Genomic DNA, 24,440 nt, shown 5'->3' with positions numbered 1-24,440 from the left:
CACGGCAGATTCTGTTTTAAGCATTAATTCATTTATAGTTATTTTCGTGTATATATCCAATTAGGCTCAAGCCCGCTGTTCTGGGCACACTTCAGCTATCTGGACTTTCTTTCCAGGACAGTGGGTTTATGGTTAGTGAGAGAGCAGTTGGCATAGTAATATCACACACCTACCCGTTGAGTCATTAAACTTACTCTGGGTGGGAACCGTAACTGGGAGCCTTACGACCGATAGCATAACCACCACACCAGCGAGGCCTCCCTTTCTTTTCATAACCGATAGCATAACCACCACACCACCGAGGCCTCCCTTTCTTTTCACGACCGACAAAATAACCACTACACCACCGAGGCCTCTCTTTCTTTTCACGACCGACAGCTTAACCACCACATCACCGAAGCCTCCTTTTCTTTTCATGACCGATAGCATAACCACCACACCACCGAGGCCTCCCTTTCTTTTCACGACCGACAGCATAACCACCACACCACCGAGGCCTCCCTTTCTTTTCACGACCGACAGCATAACCACCACACCACCGAGGCCTCCCTTTCTTTTCGTAAGAGAAAGTAAAATCGCAAGTGATATTGAAAATACGAGTAAGTTGTCCTCTCTTGATCGTGTGACCTTACCTGTACGACAGATGGCGCGGTTGTCATTAAAGCAGCCGCTTGGGCGCGTCCCGCTCTGAAACGAATGTGAAGCTAAATATAGATATATTACCTTAACTGTGAACTTACGTTGTTAATCCATTTTCTCCTGTTAGAGTAATATTTCTAAGCTTTCCCTAGGTAAGTTTTTACTTTTATTTTGTTTGTCACAGATTGCTCATCATGTACTATACACAATTTTACCTGTGACAGTTCTTAAAAACATGCCTTGAGAGTATTGTGGCATTGTAGGTCAACTGTGACTTTTAACATTCGTGTGGATCAGTTACTTGACATAACTTAGCTATGACTTGTACGACGATTAAGTAGTCTAAACAACCGTTTTCAACTGGAATCCATATATAGTACATTTTAAGATTGTTATCATTAGTCGTTTAATATACACAATTGCTTAACACTTTACCATAACTAAACAAGAAGAATAAAATCTCAGCTATAGGTGTCATTGTTTGAAATAAAAAATAACACAAGAAGTATTAGAGGGCCTTTGACAACGTCAGCTATATGAAAAGTGGCCAATACCTGTATTGTTTATAATTATGATTATTTATTCTTACAGATGACGGAGAAACGGAAACCGTTATTGTTGTGACCACTAATCTGACATATCTGTCAGCTTACGACTGACCAGTCATGTGACCAATTAATTATGAGCGGACAGGTGAAAGTCACAATGGTCAGCTTCCGTTAGGAGGTAAATTAGAGGTAAATGCCGCCAAGCTGAGGTGGCCGGCAATTTCTGTGAACTGGGTCATTGAACACCGAGGTGCTTATTCAATCAGACTGAGGGGGAAACAAACGATAACAAAAAAAAAACTATGGATAGAACAACAAAAGCCATCGTTTTGTTGTGTGTGCATGTATGCCTGGTTCATGGATATACGACACCCACAAAGGAATGTGAGTATGAGTGCACATAATACCTGTGAATACTACAGACGTAATGTTATACATACGTATGTAATATATTACGTATCTATCTAGCAGAGGTAGCTGTCATGTCACCAAGTCATGGTCGGCCTTCACGGTTTAGTGACTAAACATTCCTTTGTAAGGCACTCACTTTCACTTCTTTCGCACACATCCCACCTCTCTCTCTCTCTCTCTCTCTCTCTCTCTCTCTCTCTCTCTCTCTCTCTCTCTCTCTCTCTCTCTCTCTCTCTCTCTCTCTCTCTCTCTCTCACACACACACACACACACACTCTACACATACCATCGTCTAATCATTAACTCGTCTTAGACCGACACTAATATGTGTATTACCAGGGAAACGTGCTTAAGCTTAAATAATAATATATGATATCTAAGAACAAAAAATAAAATAAAAATGTGATTCATTATGAGCTAGAATAACCTCTGTAGCATACGTCCCTCGTACCACACTTTGTGATATAATAACAATATGTCACACCAGCCATATCCGTGACACCTATTGCACGCCGGTTACTCGAAACAATGTGTCAACGTCATTAAACAAACATTCTTTTCCGTTCACGTTACCTCTAGGTCTTACGTACTTAAATGCCACCACCCTTTGAAGAGGGATTATAAAGTTACTTTTGAACTTCAAGAAAATGTGTCCCCAATTCAGTAATTCAATCATTTATTAACTGCACCTCTCAGTACATAGGGAAGTATAATGTTAGTGTGCCACAAAACCTCAACATATGGTGTAAGATGGTGTATTTAATAAGTAAACTCAACATACAGGTAATTGCAAAAGTGATTTATGTTTTTTTCTCTTCTGCTGCACCTTCTTAATCTTAATATTTACATGCAATGTAATCAATCACTGTTATTTGGTTATTCGAATGTTTGATTCTATTATTCTTTTAAGCAGTATACTTGCTGCCGAAATGTTTGTAAACCACCTCAAATGTAACACCGATGGTGTTCCCAGCGAATAAAGTTCTATTCTGTAATGGCCAGGGGCGGATCAACAATTTTAGAAATTGGGAGATCATTATGTTGCTTTTGATGTTCATACTGTTATGCTTTGTTACCCAGTAGTGTCGGGTCGGCGCCTATTGAATGGGCTCATTATTGAAACTAATCAGCCCATTGTGATGATAACGTTAATATAATTAGTACTAGACCCTTCAGAACTGAACAGAACAAAGCAGAACTTTTATTGCACCCGGGGCCATCGTTCGATGGCATCTGAAGAATACAAATATACATATATAATATAACAGAATAAATTTTTCCCTTATTGCTACAAATACTGATTGTGTTCCAGCGCTTAAATGTGAAAATATTTGTTAAAATCTGAGTAAAAAAGTAAAACCCCCACATTAAGTTTGTCGCCCGAACTGACATACTATAACACAATGAAATTCATTCTTCAAATCTCAGTCGCACCCATTACTGAATGAACTTGCTTTTGAATCACTTGTATCAACGTTTGGGGTTGCATCACTGAGAAAAGTTTGTTTTGTTTAACGACAGCACTAGAGCACATCCATTTATTAATCATCTACTATTGGATGTCAAAAGTTTGATCATTTTTATATATAGTCTCAGTGAGGAAACCCGCTACATTTGTTTTCATTACTAGCAAGGAATCTTTTCTATGCGCCATCCCACAGACAGGATAGCACATAGCACGGCCTTTGGTATACAATCGTGGTGCACTGGCTGGAACGAGAAATAACACAATGGGCCCACCGACGGGATTGGGCGTGGCTTTACCACTAGTATTGGGCTACATCCCGCCCCGAGTCGCGGGAATGTCCTCAATGTATATATACAACCCATCCCGCCTCATCACGGAAGTTAAATTAGTGCGTGCTGATTCATGACACACGACTAAATATATAAAATATCGTTTTGCGGTGCAGTTTTACGGTATTGTATGATTCACACGTATTATATTAGTGGTCGTCAATGTCAGTCAAATGACAATAACGTTTCGTCACGTATGCAGGGAGTACCTAGCGTGGCTGAGAGGGAGGACTTGTCTCACCACGGAAAAAAAGAGGAAAATGTTAACTTTTTTTAGTTTATAAGTGGCATATGTTCTAACTGGCGAACACCCAGTATAATTGAGCCCTGGTCCGGTTTTTTGTTTTCTTTTGGACAACCTCTTTGACATTATGCTAGATACGGTAATGCCAAATACAGATGGAACTATACTCTACATCATACTCAACTGTTTAGCAGCCCTAGCGAACACGAAACAACTGGGTGGCAGTTGAAGTGAGGGAAAATGGAAGATGTTAGACTTCTTTTCATCGTTTTCTTTCCTTTCTCCTAGTTCTTCTCCTCTGCCTTTTTCGTATTCTTATCCTTTTCTTTTTCTTCGTGTCCTTCTTCTTCTTCTTCTTCTTCTTCTCCTTATCTTTTCTTCTTCTTTCACAAACTACACCAGTAGTCTGTGGGATAAAATGACTCGTCTTTTCCAGTTCACCTCTGTCACCACAGAGCTTGGTGTACAGGAGAGTCTTGATGGGTCACTCGGATTGTCGCAGTCTTTGATAGGCTAGACACTTACTGTATATAGCATGTGCTCCCTTGGTAGGTCTTTCAGGTCACAGCCACAAGCTGTTAAAGGTGCTGACTTGAAAGGTTTTTTTTTTTTAGCATTCAGTCAGTTGTGGTTCGTATGGAGTCTCATCAGAGCTTCTTGTTCCAAAAGGCTGAGAAGGTTATAATTATACCTCACTGTCCTGATTGATATGCTAAAATCTATGGATATGTTCTGATCTGGGTTAGGTTTTTTGGTGTGTTTTTTTTTAAACCCATTAAAACGGTACCATTGATAAAAATCATGTGAGTGGTAACTGTTACCTACTAATTGTGGCTCTGTATCTACATTCTGATTTCTGAACTCTTGATCAGCTGGATCGTTTTTTACTTCCTGCGAATGATCCAAACTATGAGGATGGGGTGGAATGGGCGACTGGAGGCGTGATGTAAAACATTTTCTCATTCCATTGTTAAAATATGATATAAATTTAACCTTCTAAAAAGCACCTATAATCATCTATGATTAAAAAAACCTTCCAGGATTTACAATTCTTCCTGGCACATCTGCTAATCACAGACACATTATACGCTACATGTTACTGTAAGTCGTCGAGTGATAACGTACCTTTAGATTCAAGGTCAGGGAAATAGCACCTTGATTCTCAACTGAACAAATAATGAGGTCGACGAACCATTACCCTGACCCTTTAAGTAAACTGGACGAACAACTACACCAGACGGATTACCTAGTATTAGTGGGATTACGCAAGACCGGTATTTAGAAAGCACTCTGTTGCATCATTTCGTATTTTATTTGCACATGGTGTGTGCAGAAGAGTGAGCGAGAGGGGGGGGGGGGGGGGGGGGGGGGGGGGGGGGGGTAGAAAAAGAGAAGAAAAGAAAAAAAATAAAGAAATGTTTTATTTAATGACGCACTCAACACATTTTATTTACGGTTATATGGCGTCAGACATATGATTACGGACCAAACAGATTTTGAGAGGAAACCCGCTGTCGCCACTACATGGGCTACTCTTTCCGATTAGCAGCAATGGATCTTTTATTTGCGCTTCCCACAGGCAGGATAGCACAAACCATGGCCTTTGTTGAACCAGTTATGGATCACTGGTTGGAGAGAGAGAGAGAGAGAGAGAGAGAGAGAGAGAGAGAGAGGGGGGGGGGGAGGGACAGACACGCACATACACATGAAGAGTGAGAGAGATCATATTTTGATTTATAAACATATTTTAAATGCTGGAGTTCGGACTGATTACGTTGATCATATGGAAAGGGAGACGGTCTACCGGGCCGAATTATTAAATGTCAATAACAATTAACGCTAAACTAACAACTAATTATATTCTAAAATAGTGGCAATAATTGTCCCACATTCCTGCTCATGTGGTAAATTTTCTTTCTAAACATTCCTAAATATTACTTAATACATGCATTATTAATGATAGCATTGGTATATTTAATAAAAGTCAAAGCGTCTGTAATGGAACCTGTTGGTTCATACTCTTTTTTTTTTCCGCACTATCTTTTTTTATTTTTCTGTTGCCCCATAATACATCGCATATGGTTGCGTCTTCCACCCTACCGCCATTATAAAATCCTTGCTATGACAATGCTTTGTCTCATTTTCCTTTTAATCAGGCACGGTGGGTGCGTTGCTCGCGTGGATATGTACTATAATTCATTTCTGTTGGTCTTTACGTTTGACATTTTTACAAGAGACAAACTAGAAAAAAAAGTCCTCGAAGTAACCTATCTGTAGAACGTGTATGTACATGCCCTTGGGGAACACGTATTACATGTAATTACTTTTGAAAATGCTATACATGTATGAACAATGTCCTTGAAGTAGTTGTAGTACATACACACACCTCGCCATTTAATGGGAGCAACCACTATCGCTCCCAGAACACGGTTACACCCCTGAAACTAGTTGAAAGAGAGTCATTTTTAGTTCCCATTACTATGTGAATTTATATAGTATCAACATGGTAATCTATTTTAAATGGCTCCACAGAATCTAAGTAAGGGGAGCAATTAATCATTTCCTCAATTATTTTCGGGATCGTCATACTTGTGTGCACAATGTCGTCATACATGTGTGTACAATGTCGTCATACATGTGTGTACAATGTCGTCATACATGTGTGTACAATGTCGTCATACATGTGTGTTCAATGTCGTCATACATGTGTGTACAATGTCGTCTAATCAGTTGTAGACATACACCACATCCATGTATGTAAACTGTCTTTCCAGTGGTTGTAGAACTTACATGTATGTGGTTGTAGAACTTACATGTATGTAAACTGTCTTTCCAGTGGTTGTAGAACTAACATGTATGTAAACTGTCTTTCAAGTGGTTGTAGAACTTACATGTATGTGGTTGTAGAAGTTACATGTATGTAAACTGTCTTTTAAGTGGTTGTAGAACTTACATGTATGTAAACTGTCTTTCAAGTGGTTGTAGAACTTACATGTATGTAAACTGTCTTTCAAGTGGTTGTAAAACTTACATGTATGTAAACTGTCTTTCAAGTGGTTGTAGAATTACATGTATGTAAACTGTCTTTCAAGTGGTTGTAGAACTTACATGTATGTAAACTGTCTTTCAAGTGGTTGTAAAACTTACATGTATGTAAACTGTCTTTCAAGTGGTTGTAGAATTACATGTATGTAAACTGTCTTTCAAGTGGTTGTAGAATTACATGTATGTAAACTGTCTTTCAAGTGGTTGTAGAACTTACATGTATGTAAACTGTCTTTCAAGTGGTTGTAGAACTTACATGTATGTAAACTGTCTTTCAAGTGGTTGTAAAACTTACATGTATGTAAACTGTCTTTCAAGTGGTTGTAGAATTACATGTATGTAAACTGTCTTTCAAGTGGTTGTAGAACTTACATGTATGTAAACTGTCTTTCAAGTGGTTGTAGAACTTACATGTATGTAAACTGTCTTTCAAGTGGTTGTAGAATTACATGTATGTAAACTGTCTTTCAAGTGGTTGTAGAACTTACATGTATGTAAACTGTCTTTCAAGTAGTTGGTTGTAGAACTTACATGTATGTAAACTGTCTTTCAATTGGTTGTAGAACTTACATGTATGTAAACTGTCTTTCAAGTGGTTGTAGAACTTACATGTATGTAAACTGTCTTTCAAGTGGTTGTAAAACTTACATGTATGTAAACTGTCTTTCAAGTGGTTGTAGAATTACATGTATGTAAACTGTCTTTCAAGTGGTTGTAGAACTTACATGTATGTAAACTGTCTTTCAAGTGGTTGTAAAACTTACATGTATGTAAACTGTCTTTCAAGTGGTTGTAGAATTACATGTATGTAAACTGTCTTTCAAGTGGTTGTAGAATTACATGTATGTAAACTGTCTTTTAAGTGGTTGTAGAACTTACATGTATGTAAACTGTCTTTCAAGTGGTTGTAGAACTTACATGTATGTAAACTGTCTTTCAAGTGGTTGTAAAACTTACATGTATGTAAACTGTCTTTCAAGTGGTTGTAGAATTACATGTATGTAAACTGTCTTTCAAGTGGTTGTAGAACTTACATGTATGTAAACTGTCTTTCAAGTGGTTGTAGAACTTACATGTATGTAAACTGTCTTTCAAGTGGTTGTAGAATTACATGTATGTAAACTGTCTTTCAAGTGGTTGTAGAACTTACATGTATGCAAACTTTCTTTCAAGTAATTGTAGAACTTACATGTATGCAAACTTTCTTTAAAGTAGTTGTAGAACTTACATGTATGCAAACTGTCTTTCAAGTAGTTGTAGAACTTACATGTATGTAAACTGTCTTTCAAGTGGTTGTAGAACTTACATGTATGCAAACTGTCTTTCAAGTAGTTGTAGAACTTACATGTATGTAAACTGTCTTTCAAGTGGTTGTAGAACTTACATGTATGTGGTTGTAGAATTACATGTATGTAAACTGTCTTTCAAGTGGTTGTAGAACTTACATGTATGTAAACTGTCTTTCAAGTGGTTGTAGAACTTACATGTATGTAAACTGTCTTTCAAGTGGTTGTAGAACTTACATGTATGTAAACTGTCTTTCAAGTGGTTGTAGAATTACATGTATGTAAACTGTCTTTCAAGTGGTTGTAGAACTTACATGTATGTAAACTGTCTTTCAAGTGGTTGTAGAACTTACATGTATGTAAACTGTCTTTCAAGTGGTTGTAGAATTACATGTATGTAAACTGTCTTTCAAGTAGTTGTAGAACTTACATGTATGTAAACTGTCTTTCAAGTAGTTGTAGAACTTACATGTATGCAAACTGTCTTTCAAGTAGTTGTAGAACTTACATGTATGCAAACCGTCTTTCAAGTAGTTGTAGAACTTACATGTATGCAAACTTTCTTTCAAGTAGTTGTAGAACTTACATGTATGCAAACTTTCTTTAAAGTAGTTGTAGAACTTACATGTATGCAAACTGTCTTTCAAGTAGTTGTAGAACTTACATGTATGCAAACTGTCTTTCAAGTGGTTGTAGAACTTACATGTATGTAAACTGTCTTTCAAGTGGTTGTAGAACTTACATGTATGTAAACTTTGTTTAAAGTAGTTGTAGAACTTACATGTATGCAAACCGTCTTTCAAGTAGTTGTAGAACTTACATGTATGCAAACTGTCTTTCAAGTAGTTGTATATCTTACATGTATGTGGAATGTCCTTCAAGTAGATGCAGTAAACGTAGGCCTGTGTAAACTGCGCTTGATGTGGTTATGGTATATGTATCATATGCTAAATGTCCTTGAATAATATAGTTACGTGCATGTCTCTTTAATTTGCAGTAAGCCCAAATGGTGTAGCTTATTGTAGGACGTATTCCATGTTTCATTATATCTACATCTATGGAGAATGTTACTGAACAAGTTGTTGTAGATCTAGGCCTATTATGTACATATTTATTTAGTTTTTAAAACGTAAACAGTAGATGTAAGTGTAAGACGTGTAAAAGGTTTAATAAGTGGATGTAACACGTCTGTGTACAGATCTCGACAGACACTGGCGGAGACACGCGAGTCCGAGGAAGGTGGTGTTCGTTGTTGGGATTCCGGGTCGCGTCATATCACCTGGTGTTTTTCCTTCTTCTAATCTCTTTGACGAATGTCTGCGGTCTGTAAGACACGCTTATATTCACTGTACCTCTAAACCCTATAGCCTATTCACAGCACATGTAAACGTTGACCCCACAGCAGATTCACTGCACGGAATAAATGAACACAGGTATTGGACAAAGGTATTGCTTAAAGTTACACCTTTTGGTTTATTCACACGGGACGGGATGTAGGTCTCTGACAGAGCGGTCGCCGGAGGTGCAGTATCATGAATATGTCAATGGTAAAAGATAACATGTCAGAATGAACAATATTTGAACTGGAGGGCGGAGGGGGGTCGGAGAAGGAAGCGTCTGACATGATGATGTGGTTTTGGGAGAACTTTTCACAGCTGTTTTAACAGTTATTTTTATTTATTCACTAATAAATAAATAAAATAATAAACATTTGATATATCTATATCTATCTATCTATCTATCTATCTATCTATCTATCTATCTATCTATCTATCTATCTATATATATTAGAAGAATTAAGTCTGTAGTCCCCAAGTAAGAAGTACATTTCTGGCTCATCAGTGACTCCACCCATATTCCTACTGGCTTCGATAATACATTCATGAGTAAATAAATAATATAGTAAGCGTTTATATGTATAATATAGATGTATTTGTGAACTCACACACACGCGCACACACTACACGGGTGTATTTATTATAATATAGTAAGCGTTTATATGTATAATATAGATGTATTTGTGAACTCACACACACGCGCACACACTACACGGGTGTATTTATTATAATATAGTAAGCGTTTATATGTATAATATAGATGTATTTGTGAACTCACACACACGCGCACACACTACACGGGTGTATTTATTATAATATAGTAAGCGTTTATATGTATAATATAGATGTATTTGTGAACTCACACACACGCGCACACACTACACGGGTGTATTTATTATAATATAGTAAGCGTTTATATGTATAATATAGATGTATTTGTGAACTCACACACACACACGCGCACACACTACACGGGTGTATTTATTATAATATAGTAACCGTTTATATGTATACTATAGATGTATTTGTGAACTCACACACACGCGCACACACTACACGGGTGTATTTATTATAATATAGTAAGCGTTTATATGTATAATATAGATGTATTTGTGAACTCACACACACGCGCACACACTACACGGGTGTATTTATTATAATATAGTAAGCGTTTATATGTATAATATAGATGTATTTGTGAACTCACACACACACACGCGCACACACTACACGGGTGTATTTATTATAATATAGTAACCGTTTATATGTATACTATAGATGTATTTGTGAACTCACACACACGCGCACACACTACACGGGTGTATTTATTATAATATAGTAACCGTTTATATGTATAATATAGATGTATTTGTGAACTCACACACACGCGCACACACTACACGGGTGTATTTATTATAATATAGTAACCGTTTATATGTATAATATAGATGTATTTGTGAACTCACACACACACACGCGCACACACTACACGGGTGTATTTATTATAATATAGTAAGCGTTTATATGTATAATATAGATGTATTTGTGAACTCACACACACACACGCGCACACACTACACGGGTGTATTTATTATAATATAGTAACCGTTTATATGTATACTATAGATGTATTTGTGAACTCACACACACGCGCACACACTACACGGGTGTATTTATTATAACCTGATTCCCACTGCCCTGTGTTACAAGATAAGACCCGAAGCCACTCTAGTGGTGTATTTGTAACTGAGCACGGTGGATTTCAAACACTCGAAGCTGGAATGTAGGCTGCCCGTGCTCAGCCAGGCATAAATAATACCTGGCTATAAAAATATCAAACACCGGCTGAATAAAAAGTGTTAGCACGCTGCAGTACATATACTGCATATTCTTCGTGCTATATTCATCGTATACAGATATCAAACATTTAAAATCGTTCGCGATATTGTTATTGAGTTGAAAGCTATATGCTTAACTTAAGTATTCAGTGTTATATGTGGAATCTCTCTTCACTGGTTAAAATATATATCCTTAAAACCTGCAACAAAGAAAAAAAAACCCCCAACTTTCTCTCCTAAAAGATATGAACACAGTGACTAAATACCGACAGTAAATACTTACCTTGTGAAAGTAAACAGTTTTCTATTGTATATATATATTTACCTGAGAGCACACGCTGTTTGGCTCAGACCTACCCGAAGTTCATGTTGTTCACTATTAGTCATCTACAAAGACAGAAGAAAGTTAGAATATATACTTTTATAGCTTGATTTGATCATGATGAACTCTTAATATACTTTAATGACTTTAAGGATCCTGTGTTGGTGAAGTTTTAATTTTAAGTTAACAACTCCAGGTTTTCAAATTAAAGATGGCTACATGCACACAACGCCAACATCGCAAATAACAATTTTAGACATGTGTTTCACACTAAATTATGTTTGTATACACGTGTTTGTACGTACCAGTGTCTGTGTGTGCGTGAGTGTGTTTGTGTGTGTACACGTGTTTGTGTTTGTCTATATACACACGTGTTTGTATGTATGTGTATACACGTGTTTGTACGTCTCTCTCTCTCTCTCTCTCTCTCTCTCTCTCTCTCTCTCTCTCTCTCTCTCTCTCTCTCTGTGTGTGTGTGTATGTGTGTGTGTGTGTGTGTGTGTGTGATGTATAATAATATACTGTAAGTTCATATTAATAATAATGTACACAGCAGTAGGCTACATCTATTTTGAAAAGAACGTAAGCTAGCAAATTACCCAATATAATTAGTCAGTTGGCATGACTTACTATAATTAGTCCAATGGCACTAATAACCAATCCTGTATAATTAGGACATGGATTAGACTGACTTACAAGTGTGTTAGTACGTTTACAACAATCAACTGCTATATATAGCACCAGTTTCCACTACTCTGACAATAGTTTTTAAACACTACGGCAGATTGTTCACTATCAGAGCCATCCATAATAAGTAAAATCAGACAAATACTTATATTCTATTGGTTATTGCCGTCTTGTGTGTGTGCGTGTGTGTGTGTGTGTGTGTGTGTGTGTGTGTTAAAGGATATTTCCCCATTTCAAAGTCTCAGACTCTATTGTAACTTTGTTCAGATGTGTTACCGATTTGTACATTATCCAAACTTAGTGTTATTTTCATGAGTTGGTATGCGACTTTAAAAATCGTACCCAGCATTTCATTATTGAGCAATAAGTTTCTAGTGAATATAGCATGCAAGCTAAGAGAAAACATTTTTAATGCTGATCCTTCCCTCCCATCGCCGGGTTGTTCTAACATTGATATAATACTCATATTTATTACAGCGAACACGGTTCGGTCGACATCTTATCTTTTACAGCTGTCGTCTCATTCGAGAAGCTTTTCCCTTTCTCTCGATCACCTCAGAACCTATTCAAGAGAGGTGTTCTTAGATTATGCACCCCCACTGGCTACTCTTAACAAATAACAACAAGGGGTCTTTTACATTCGCTTTCCACCGACATGATAGCACATACCATGGTAATTGGGTCACTGGTTTGGACGAGGGTAAACGAACATTGTGTCCACCAAGGTGGAATGAACCTAAGGACCATTGCACCTCATTCGCCTAGGATTCGTTCCACGTCTGTTCGTACTAGATTAGGCTCAGACTGTCAACTGTTACGGCGAAGTTGGACAACTCGATGGTTGCGTTGTAATTTTCCCAACTCCCGACGGGTGCGCTCAGTTTAACAACTAATAGGTTATACGACGATAATCGAGTAGTAAGAGCGCTCAGACTAGCAACTGGACAGTCGTAGAAGTCGTGACAGCAGAAAATTGGACAACTTTGTGCTGACAATTGGTAGTCTGACCCTAGCATTACAAAGGAAGAATCTGCTTTAAAAAAACAACTTATTTTTAAAAAAGCCAAGAATACCTAATGTCCCTTAATTAATTGTGTCGAGTATATGATAGAAAGTATGAGGAAAAGATCAAAACGTCAGCACAGAAATAGTTAAGAGTACATGACACGTGTACAATATGAGTGGAGATAAACACACTAATATGCCGCGCCTCGTTACTCAACAAATATTTACCTGACAGGTAAACATGTAGATAACGGTACTGCAGTAGACCCACGGTGTTAACACCATTAAACGTAAACAATTACTGCAGATCATGACATCATGACATCAGTCAGTTTATCTAGTGGTCATAGATTTCACGATAGATAAGAAATAAGTGTTATTGTTTTCCCTAATTAAGAATGCAATGTATTAAATTTCCAAGTGCATGCAGGTTGTATTAATTTTCTTGGTCTAAATTTTATGAATTTATTAAGGCAACGAAAATAACAATCATTTATTGACTATGAATGCAAATATACCCATGTACATGTACGTATAATATGTTCTTGGTTTGTATAAATACATGAGCAATGACATTTAAATAGGCATATTTACAAACGCGGGTCTACGCAGACATTCTTAATCTTGGTTTAAATTTAAGCAATGTGTCATGTCAGTCAGCACATACTACATACTTTGATATACCAGTCGTGGGGTTTTAATTGGAACGGAGAAAAACCCCAATCGGAGAATGGGTCCACTGAGGTGGTTCGATCCTACGACGCAAGCACGTCAGGCGAGCGCTCTACCGACTGAGCTAGATCTGGCCGCTCGATGAGCTACGTACCGGCCAAGGACTATTGAATGGGCGGCTCTGTGCTATAACGCTCGCCTGGTGCGCGGTGGCTCTAGGATCCATCCCCGTCTGTGGGCTAGTTCTTGTTCCAGCCAGTGCTCTACAACTGGTGTAACAAAGGCTGTGGTATGTACTATCCTGTCTGTAGGATGCTGTATATAAACGACCCCTTGCTGCTACTCGGGAAGGGTAGCCCATTGCGTGGGACGCCATATAATCGCAATTAATATGTAGTGCGTCATTAAATAAAACATTCCATCCTTCCTTAAACATTCTTTTGTCTTTTTTGTTCGTTCTATACACGTGTAAGTTTACAAAATATAGAGCAAATACGTTTCGCTGTCATTCCACGGTGGCTAAAGAGTTGACCCACTTTGAAGATAAAGATATATTGTAAGTGAATGTGCTTTCGTTTACGCAATGACTCACCAGTTTATGAATCTGTTACCGACTACTAGTCTTTCAATTCAGTTATTTTATTGCTTTAAGCTATTAGCTTATCAGCAATACAATAATTTAGAGCAACAACTTAGAGCTTCAACAGCTTCCACACAAATAACAGCGGGTCACTGGGTAGACCCTTACAGTTATTTCCCGTTCCAACCATTGCGAATGGCACATACAGGCGGCCGTAGTCACTAGTGTGTGCTGTTTTTCATTAAAAGGAATAACCTATGAAATAGCGGTGGGTTTTTTTTAGGAATGATTCTCAGTGACTAATTAATTCCAAAACATGTCGTGGGTGTTATTACATAAATTACAGGCTGGTCGGTACTGGGTTCCCAGCCTGGTATCGGCTCCCACCAGAGCGAGTTCTAACGACCCAATGAGTAGGTGTAAGGCCATTACACCCTCTCTTTTTTCTCACTAACCACTAACAATTAATCCATATATCCGAGTTGTGTGCCAAGGACAGCGTGCTTGAACCTTAAATGGATATAAGCACCAAAATAAGTTGAAATGAAATGAAATGAATACAGAAATTATCCTTTCTTTATATGGGATTTTTATTGAACAGAATTTTGTTTATATGGTCATTTTGATGCCGTTTCTTCAGCAATGGGCTTGAGAAATTGGTTAACAACACTTGAGGAAACCCATGACTTAGTCACTATAGAGAGTTTAGTACCGTATTTATATAGGTTTTAGCCAACATTTAACAAAAATATCTAAGTCTTTCTCAACTAGTGATATTATTAGAGAGACCACCGTTTACACCAAGTGGCAGAACGTTACAATTTTGATATTATTGAGTTAATTATATATAAATTATATATGGAATCGATTAATATATAGTTATTTGTAGTAAATAAATATTATAGCGAAGTATCGCACGTGCAGTCGTACAAACTGAAATTGGTTTATAGGTATTTGTTTTAATTGATTCCCTATATTATTGTACTTCAGTAAAACATGCTCAAGCGGCCACTTCTAAAACATTTTTATTCTTCAAACTGACCCTAATGATGCATCTACCTCGTTTAAAATACACCCCCCCCCCCCCCCCCACACACACACAGAGACACACTTTGGTAGTTACTTAACAGAGGTTCGTGGTCAATGCCAGAACCACCCTAAAGGCCACCCCACCCCCCACCCCCCACCCCCCAGTGCCAGTCACAATCATTCCATCTTACAAACTGTTAGTTAAAAACGTATCCTGCCCTAAAGTGATACACTGTTTCCTTTGGGGTTTTTTTTTTGGGGGGGGGGGGGTTTGGGGGGAGGGGGGACGTAGCCCAGTGGTACAACGCTCGCTCGATGCGCGGTCGGTGTGAGATCGATCCCCGTCGGTGGCCCCATTACGCTATTTCTCGTTCCAGCCAGTGCACCACGACTGGTATATCAAAGGCCGTGGTATGTACTACCCTGTCTGTAGGATGGTGCATATAAAAGATCCCTTGCTGCTAATCGAAAAGAGTAGTCCATGAAGTGGCGACAGCGGGTTTCCTCTCTCAATATCTGTATGGTCCTTAACCATAATATGTCTGACGCCATATAACCGTAAATAAAATGTGTTGAGTACGTCGTTAAATAAAACATTTCTTTCCTTTGTTTTTCTCTGACAGTGAACATGGAAAGCTCTGACTGCGACCATGCTGGTGATTATACTGTTACCGACCTAGACATTGTCAAAGTGTGGGCAAATCCGCCATTTCAAAACGCCGGCTCCGGGTCACGTGATAGGTGCGTCATCAGGCTGAGGGCGGAGCTCGGAAACAGAAGACTCTTCGTCTACGTCACCGACGTCTTGTTCAACGACCGCGGCATTCAACTCAAAGTGTACGACAGCACATCATCGGCCCATCCCAGGGTAAGCGACATGATGTCATTCATGTTTGTAATGTAGTGTGTATTATATGAGTATTATGTATGTAATGTACAGTGTGTATTACATGGGTATTATGTATGTAATGTACATGGGTATTAATAATACATGTAATGTACAGTGTGTATTACATGATATTAATAATGCACGTAATGTACGGTGTGTATTACATGGGTATTAATAATACAGGTAATGTATAGTGTGTATTACATGGGTATTAATAATTATGTGCATGCAATGTAAAGTGTGTGTTACATGACTATTAATAATGTATGAAATGACTAGTGTATATTACATGGATATTAATCATTTCTGAAGTGTACAGTATGTATTATTTACAGGGTATTAATCGTGTATGTAATGTACAGTGTGTATTATTAACAGGGTATAATGTATAATGTATAGTGCATATTGTGTGTGAAAAATGTACAGTGTGTATTACATACATGCGTCACTGTATCTACTGTATAGTGAGTAGTTTGGGGGTATTAATTATGCATATAACGTACAGTGTATATTACATATAATTATGTCATAAATACTAATCATATGTGTAATAAACCCTGTGTATTACAGGAGTTCAATAAATCATAATGAATTATTTATTTTCAAACTATAAAAAATTGTAAAATGTTTGGATATGATGATAATGAATGTGATGATGTATATTACTATAACACGATACTGCTGATTATGAACATAATGATGATGATGGTGACAGTTACGATTGTAATGATAATTACGATGATGATGATGACGATGATCACTATAACGATATTCACGATAACAATGAGAACGATGATTAAGATATATATCGCCACTATAGCAGATTGTCTCCAACAAGATCTTCAGAACAACGTTTAATTAGGTATTTCTTTCTTATTTTGTTTCCAGCCACAAAACAGAAAGGCATGTAAAGTATTTGAGTTGGCCTTGCATGTTGATCGGTTATCGTGGTGATTAATATACTGTCGCACAGTTATTAGTAGGCTGTATTCGTCGTATGCTGTTGTCATGGTTCTGTGATTGTGGGGCAAACCCGAATGTACAATTACGTGAAAAGTGATAAATAAATAAATGTGAGATTCTGCTGAATTGTGTGGTTATTAAGGGATTGGTTGTCAATGCACACATACATATGCAGTTAGAAATCATTTTTATTGCTGCTGAAAATTATATTAATAGATAACAAAAATTAAATTGTACAAAGTCTCATGTCAAAATATTCTGAACACACTGGGATGTATACTGTACAACTGTACAACCATTTTAAACATCTGTTGGTACTTTACCTATAGATATACAAACGACTACTTTGGAGAAGAAAATATGTTTTGTGCACATTTTGAAATATTTTAACAATAGAACGGTTTTTTTGTGTGTGGTCATAAACTACTACTAGTAGTGCATGCAACCATTTATGGTAATGTAGTATATTCGCTGTGTTTGGATTTTATGCTTCCGGGAAATGTTCTAGGCATGCGCACACTGCATAAGATATGCGGATAGTATCTTTACACTTTGACTTAATCGTATTAACGGAAACAAACATGGCAATGCGTTCAGTCACCTTCATGCAGGAAACTAATGACAAATACATGTTTTATCTAAGCATCCTTTATCACCATCACCAATAACATTTAATCACAAATGTGTGCATTTAAGATCATTTTCATCAAATGAAAATAACTAAACAAGTAGTATTGTGTTGTGTGGTGTGGTATGAAGTGTTGTACGGTATCCAATACAAAATTAACTTACTCCACATTTAAACTACGAATTTAACATTAAATTATATATGAAGTATCATGAGACAACTTGTAGCTGATCTTAGATCTATAGATCCCATTCACGAAGCAGTAAATAAGTTGTGAGTCATCATTAGAAGTGAATACGTGCAATTATTCTCTAACAAGGAAGCAATTAAATCTGTCTGTGTATATATATATATATATATATATATATATATATATATATATATATATATATATATATATATATATATATAACCAGCAGACCAGCGTGTTCTAGACCTGACAGCCTGGCTGATAATATCACGGATATGAATATTTTTGCAATGTCGAATATTTACCGTTTACCGTACCGGTAGTTAGTAGACTAATCACCATGAAATGATAAATATGACGGCGTATGGTTTTTCGTCAAAACGATAGTTTTTGAACCGATACTTGAAGTTTATTTATCTCCATGATCACTCTAGATCGGGTGTTTTAGACAATGCTTACTGAGCGAACTTAAGCAGTCAACAAATATTATGTAGTTTGCAATTATCCTTCACATTTCCCTTATCCAATGATGACATTACTTAAAAATGATAATTTGCATGGCTATTTGTACTGATTCTAAACCGTTATAAGATACAGTAGCATGGGCGTACATAGGGGGGGGGGGGGGGGGGGGGGGGGGGGGGGGGGTGGTTCGATGGGTTCGACCGGACCCCCCCCCCCCCCTGAAATCGCTTTTTTTATAATTTAATATATCTGACATTGATATCTGACATTATTATATTTACTCAACATAGAAATATATGCCCAATATCTCTGCAATCTATTTTGGAACCCCCCTTTTCAAAATCCTATGTACGCCCATGAGTAGGCCTACATTATTTTGCATATTTTACTTATATGTAATTGTGTTTGTTTTAAGTTATTTGATAAAGTCCGTTAATAAGGGATAAACATATGAAAGAAAATGCAGTTCTATAAAATATTTGTTAACGAAATGGAGTGACGTATGATAATATTAAGTTTCAAGGCCCACTTGGAAAGGTTTAGTGTTATATACATAGTGTTAGTGTTAAACTGCAATATTTAATTGAAAACATACTTTAAAAAGTTAAAGAAAACACTTCCTATAGCTATCAATAATTCCTTTACTCAAAGCATGCCTTCTTAGCATGGCTTCCCACATAAAACGTACTCTGTATTATTCAAATTGTTTTTAAGATGTCAGTGAATTTAAATCCACATTAAAAAATTAAATCCATTTAAAACTACCAACCGTCGTGTTAAAAACAATCGTAAAATTTCAGTTTTATTAAAATTTCAGTTTTTAATAATTTCTCGGGATTACATTTTTTGAAAGCTGTTCATATTGTAAGATGTAACCCTTTTAGGTTCTTAATGTCAGGTTTACAGATTTTTAATTCATGTACACATTTTGTTTTTGTATATTTTATATTGTTATGCTTTTAAGTTTAAATTGTTAAATATTTTTGTTGTATGTTTTTAAGTATGTTTTGGGGTTATGCGTTTATGTACTGTATTTTTATTTACATTTTTGTGTTGGTTTTCTGTATAATTATGTACACATACGACATATATAGGCTATGTGTTTTACCTATATTTTAGCACGTTCTAACGAGCGATGATGGCCCAGGTATGAGGTGGGAGCTGAAAACGTCTGTCATGTTTGAACTGGTCAAACAGTCCACGTCGGCGAGGACGTACAAATTCAGCATCATGGTCACAACTGATCAAGGTAGGACCACATTATAGTTTAATTTATATGACTTTGGCATATATATATATATATATATATATATATATATTCGCTTTCAAACGATGTATATTTCTATAATGGAGGATTTAAAGTATCGATAACACACACAATTTATAATGCATTTCATGTCCAAAACATCCTTTGGATTCTGTCAAACGAGCGTGAATATGTTAATGGTTCTATTGTTCAAATTTAATGTTATTTAGTGTACATTAATTAGACAACATATAGACATGTGTAGTTTAAAATGACAGTGAACTCTATATAAAACAGTCACGAATATAAAGCATCCCCCCCCCCCCCCCACCAAAACAATCAACGTTACATTATTAATTTGGGACAATATTAAAGTGACCTCTTAAGACAGGTGAGTGCTTAATCATAGATGTTTTGAGAGAATAACAAAATGGCCACTTTAGGTAGGTAATTGCTTGTTAAAGGTTCGTATTCAACTGAAGTGTTGTTTTTAATGACAAACAAAATAAATAATAAATAAATACATTTTAAAAGTATTTTTCTCCCCCAAGCGTACAATGTATTCAACAGCTGTTAAATGTCTAACACAGAGAGAACGAGAGAAAAAATATCTTCAATATAGATGCAGTTAAAGACCATGTATATCCTTCTTGCAGCCCTAATTGCAGTACCTAGCGGAAAATAACTAGGGCGACCGTGGAGGGCAATAAAAAACTAAAACTAAATCGGGACACAGCAATATAATATTTTTGTTTAATGGGCAGATTAAAAAATATATATATATATTTCTGGGAGGAAGCCATTGCCTTCTTGCCAATATTTCACCCGTTAGGTACAACCCTGTCTTGGTTGCTGTATGAATACAGTATAATAATAATTACTTGTTGTTGCAGGTCCAAACATCGACTTCGAGCAGAATGTTAATGAATACTATGGACAGACTCTTACAATCGGTGCCATTGTTGGACTAGCAATCGGAGGTGGTCTCATCTTTCTAGCGCTAGTCGGCATTGCTATCTACTGTATCATCAAACACAGGAGGAAGAGACTGTCCAAGGAAAGGGAAGCAGGGTCTACCAATGCAGGATCAACAGTGTATTCATCAAGTAAGGAAAAATATTACAATGACTCCAAAGTGCACATAGGTAGAGATTTTATCCCTCCAAAACCCAGTCCTTCAACAAGGACGTACAGCCAGGTTTCTCAAAGCGATCACAAAGAGTCCGACATTTTTATCGTCAAGGATCAGTATGGAAGACATCCGGCTACGTTTAAAAACGACGCCTTCAGTCGAGACAGCAGCAGTGGCGGGTACCCGGTGGAACACAACAAGTTTAGACGAGATACTCCCAAGCGTCACTCCATGGAGAAGAGCAAAGAGTTTCCGGTTTACGACGACTACGATCGCGCTCGACAAGGCCGAGATTCTAAACCGCAGTCTGAAAAAAGCGGGGAGTTCAAACGAGCAGATCCTAAACGACAGTCTGCTGGAAAGAGCAGACGATATCCGGCCAGTGACGACGACATGGATGGAAGGAATTACAAGAAACAGTCAGCAGTGACCAATGACGTCAGGCGCGAAACATCGAAGCGCCAACCTTCTGAAAAGGGATCTTACAGACAGGAGGGCAACGCTAAACGTCAACAGTCAAAATACGACGAATATGATTATCCACACGGTACTTATTCGAGAAGGGACGATCGACATTCGGGAAAATACGAAGACTTCGAATTCCCACGAGAACGGGAAAGCCGTCCCAGGAATCGTTCCACAAGGGATGACAGGTCGTCGACAAAATACGAAGACTTCGAGTTCCCAAGGGGCAGCCAGTCAAGAGGGCATTCTGTGAGGAAGGATGACGTGAGACGGGACAACTCGAGGCGTCAGTCTGCTGGAAGAGACTCTCGCAGAGAAGGAGGCAGTGTCCCCAGACGAAGCCAGTCTCCATACAGGGATAACAGCCGCCCAAGGCGGCACACTGAGTCTCCATACTGGGATAACAGCCACCCACGGCGGCACGCAGAGAGAGAAACCCGACCTTCGCCTGGCAGTGTCAGGAGACAGACCCCCGAGAGAAGTTCTTCCAGAGATAGAGACACTGGTTCCAGGAAAGAGAAACAGTCAAAGACGCTTGGTGATCTCAACATCAATGCCAGATATGGCAATCGTGGTCAAATTCCAAAACGCTAGACTAACCGAAACAATATCAGACTAACCGAAACAATATCAGACTAGCCAACGCAATATGTGGCAGTTGTGGTTAATGTCTAAAGCGTTAGACTGACCTAATACCAATACGTTAGAATAGTTTGTCAAACGATGGTTTGACCCTTTTTATTATGCGAAAATTACAAAGGAGCACGTCTTAAAATGTCAAACTGTAATCACTGAAGACAAAATAGGTCTACAGTTTATGAAACATTGAGATCGGAAACGATTGCACTGGAATGCTCACAGGAAGGAGTACACATACAGTGTCTAGTTATTTGCCCAAAAGGGAACACTTTGACTACAGATTTAAGTTCTTCGTTACACGGGCTGAAATGTTAACTTGACCTAAACGTAAGACCCAACAAACGATATCGATCAGGATTCTGTTTTACCCAATTCTGACACTTTCTTGAATATAATTATGTGAGGTTGTGTTATGAATATGTTTAGAGAAACACGTACAGTTACACCTCTGTGAAGGAAACATTGAATAACACCCACCTCCATACAAAGGACATTTCTTTTCCGCATTCTAGAGCATGTTTTAAAATATACAATGTATATAGCGACCACATGCTCAAGGGCCAATATTTATAGGTTGGAAGTACTTCCAATGAAATATTTTGTCTCAGTATATTTTAGTATACACAGTAACATAGTGCTGATGGCTGGTTCACAAGAAAAGCATCCGATTGGCTACATGTATAATAAAAGAACTGTTGCGCTTCCAGAATGTTAAATGTATTTCCATTGGTTGAACGGTGATGAACATTTAATATTACGGACTATCAAATGCTATACGAATTGGTGCAGTAAGTTCGAACCCCGTCAATATACCCTTTGTAAAGTGTATTTTTGTATATATTTGTATGATTACCAATCATGTTTTATATTATTTACAGTTGCTTCTTATGTCATTCACCGTCATACATGCTGTCATTTAACATTATCAATTTGTGTATGTTACATGGAATACGTATTATCAGGAATTATGTATAATCCCTCAAGGGTTTACGTTATATGTGTAATGTTTGATTCACTTTGGAATTATGTATAATCCCTGACAATTATAGTTGTTATACATAATACCTGAAATTTAAAGTGATTTTATACATATTCCTTGAAATTGTTTCATCCATAATTGTAGACCAAAAAACCTATAAATGTGTAATTACAATAAACTCTCTCTATCTCGAACACCGTTTTGTCAACGTCACGCTATCTCGAAGGAAGAAGTAGGACCCGAACGTTTATCTATGTAACACAAACATGTAAGTGTTTCGATGTTCTATTAGCCTCTGACATAAAAATATAAACGTCTAGAAATTTAACATTTTGATCTACAATTGTCGATGAAACATTTTCTGGAAATATGTATAACATAACTGACTAAATTTCAGGTATTTTGTATAATAACTGAACTTTTCTGTGATCATTATACATATTCCTATAGTCCGTCCCATCTTTCTACAAAAGTGTGTTTTGTAAATAATGTAAGTTTGGTTTGACGTAAGAAGAGAAGTAAAAGTGATAACAAAAAACCCCACAAAAAAACAAACTATTTTTGTGTCAAATTTACAAATATCAATCAGCTCAGAATTAAATAACTTGTAGTAAATTTCTTGGCATGAAAAAAGGCGTTCCCTGTGGGACGGACTATAGGTGAATCAGACATTACACACATCACCTGGAATGTTCAAGGATTATACATAATCTCTGGTAATAGGTATTCTCTGAAACATATATACATGTACGTGTATTTAGATATGAACGCACTTTCATAAGCGGAACCGCATTTATCATTCTATTGATAATTTTTTTATTTTCTTGAAACATAAGCATATACTAATATGTAACGTTTTGGACCTTACTGTAGTTATAATAGTTTATTTTTTTCATGGTGCCTCTCACAAAACGTAAAACTTTACATTGCAAGTCTCATAGAAATTCCACAATAATAGTTTTCACTGTTAGTTAATAATTTTAGTACATTCCGTATTGTTCGATGTTTTTTTTAAAACAATTAAACGCCTGTTTGTACCGTTTTTCTTCTTTTTGTTTCATTTTAACGTGTTACTGATAAAAATATACATAGATTAATAAATTTGACTATTCAAATTCTTTATAACAGATGGACTGACTGACGGACAGACAGACAGACAGACAGACAGACAGAACAAACACTTTTGTATTTAATTTGGTGTTGAACATAAATAAAATGCTGATTCTATTTTAGCAACGTTCATTCCTGGAACACAAAAGGTTTGTAACGGACAAATTGTAATGACAGACAAGGCCCCGAAGAATCTATTACATTTTCCTCACTGCCAAAACCCGAAAATCAATATCTATTTAGATATTTGAAAAAAACACCTTATTTCTGATTTGAAAACCTGGACTTTCTGGC

General features: G+C 37.1%; 1 protein-coding gene across 2 annotated transcripts in view; it reads left to right on the top strand.

Annotated features, from left to right (window-relative positions):
• Positions 1–653: 653 nt before the first annotated feature.
• The window catches only part of LOC121367434 (filaggrin-like), a 28,829-nt gene continuing 5,042 nt past the window's right edge, over positions 654–24,440 (top strand). The window contains exons 1-5 of one of the 2 annotated variants that reach the window (XM_041491601.1): positions 654–791; positions 1,231–1,571; positions 16,064–16,308; positions 19,695–19,824; positions 20,715–20,927. In XM_041491601.1, the coding sequence (XP_041347535.1) occupies positions 1,490–1,571; positions 16,064–16,308; positions 19,695–19,824; positions 20,715–20,927 (670 nt within the window). In that variant the 5' untranslated portion in view covers positions 654–791; positions 1,231–1,489. Of the gene's footprint in view, positions 792–1,230; positions 1,572–16,063; positions 16,309–19,694; positions 19,825–20,714; positions 24,079–24,440 lie in introns of those variants that run through there. The other variant, XM_041491600.1, reaches the window with a different exon arrangement.

Source organism: Gigantopelta aegis, chromosome 3, assembly GCF_016097555.1.
Source record: "Gigantopelta aegis isolate Gae_Host chromosome 3, Gae_host_genome, whole genome shotgun sequence".
Taxonomy (NCBI): Eukaryota; Metazoa; Mollusca; class Gastropoda; order Neomphalida; family Peltospiridae; genus Gigantopelta; species Gigantopelta aegis.
The sequence above is the reverse complement of the archived record's forward strand: the minus strand, read 5'-3'. Positions and strand labels throughout refer to the sequence as shown.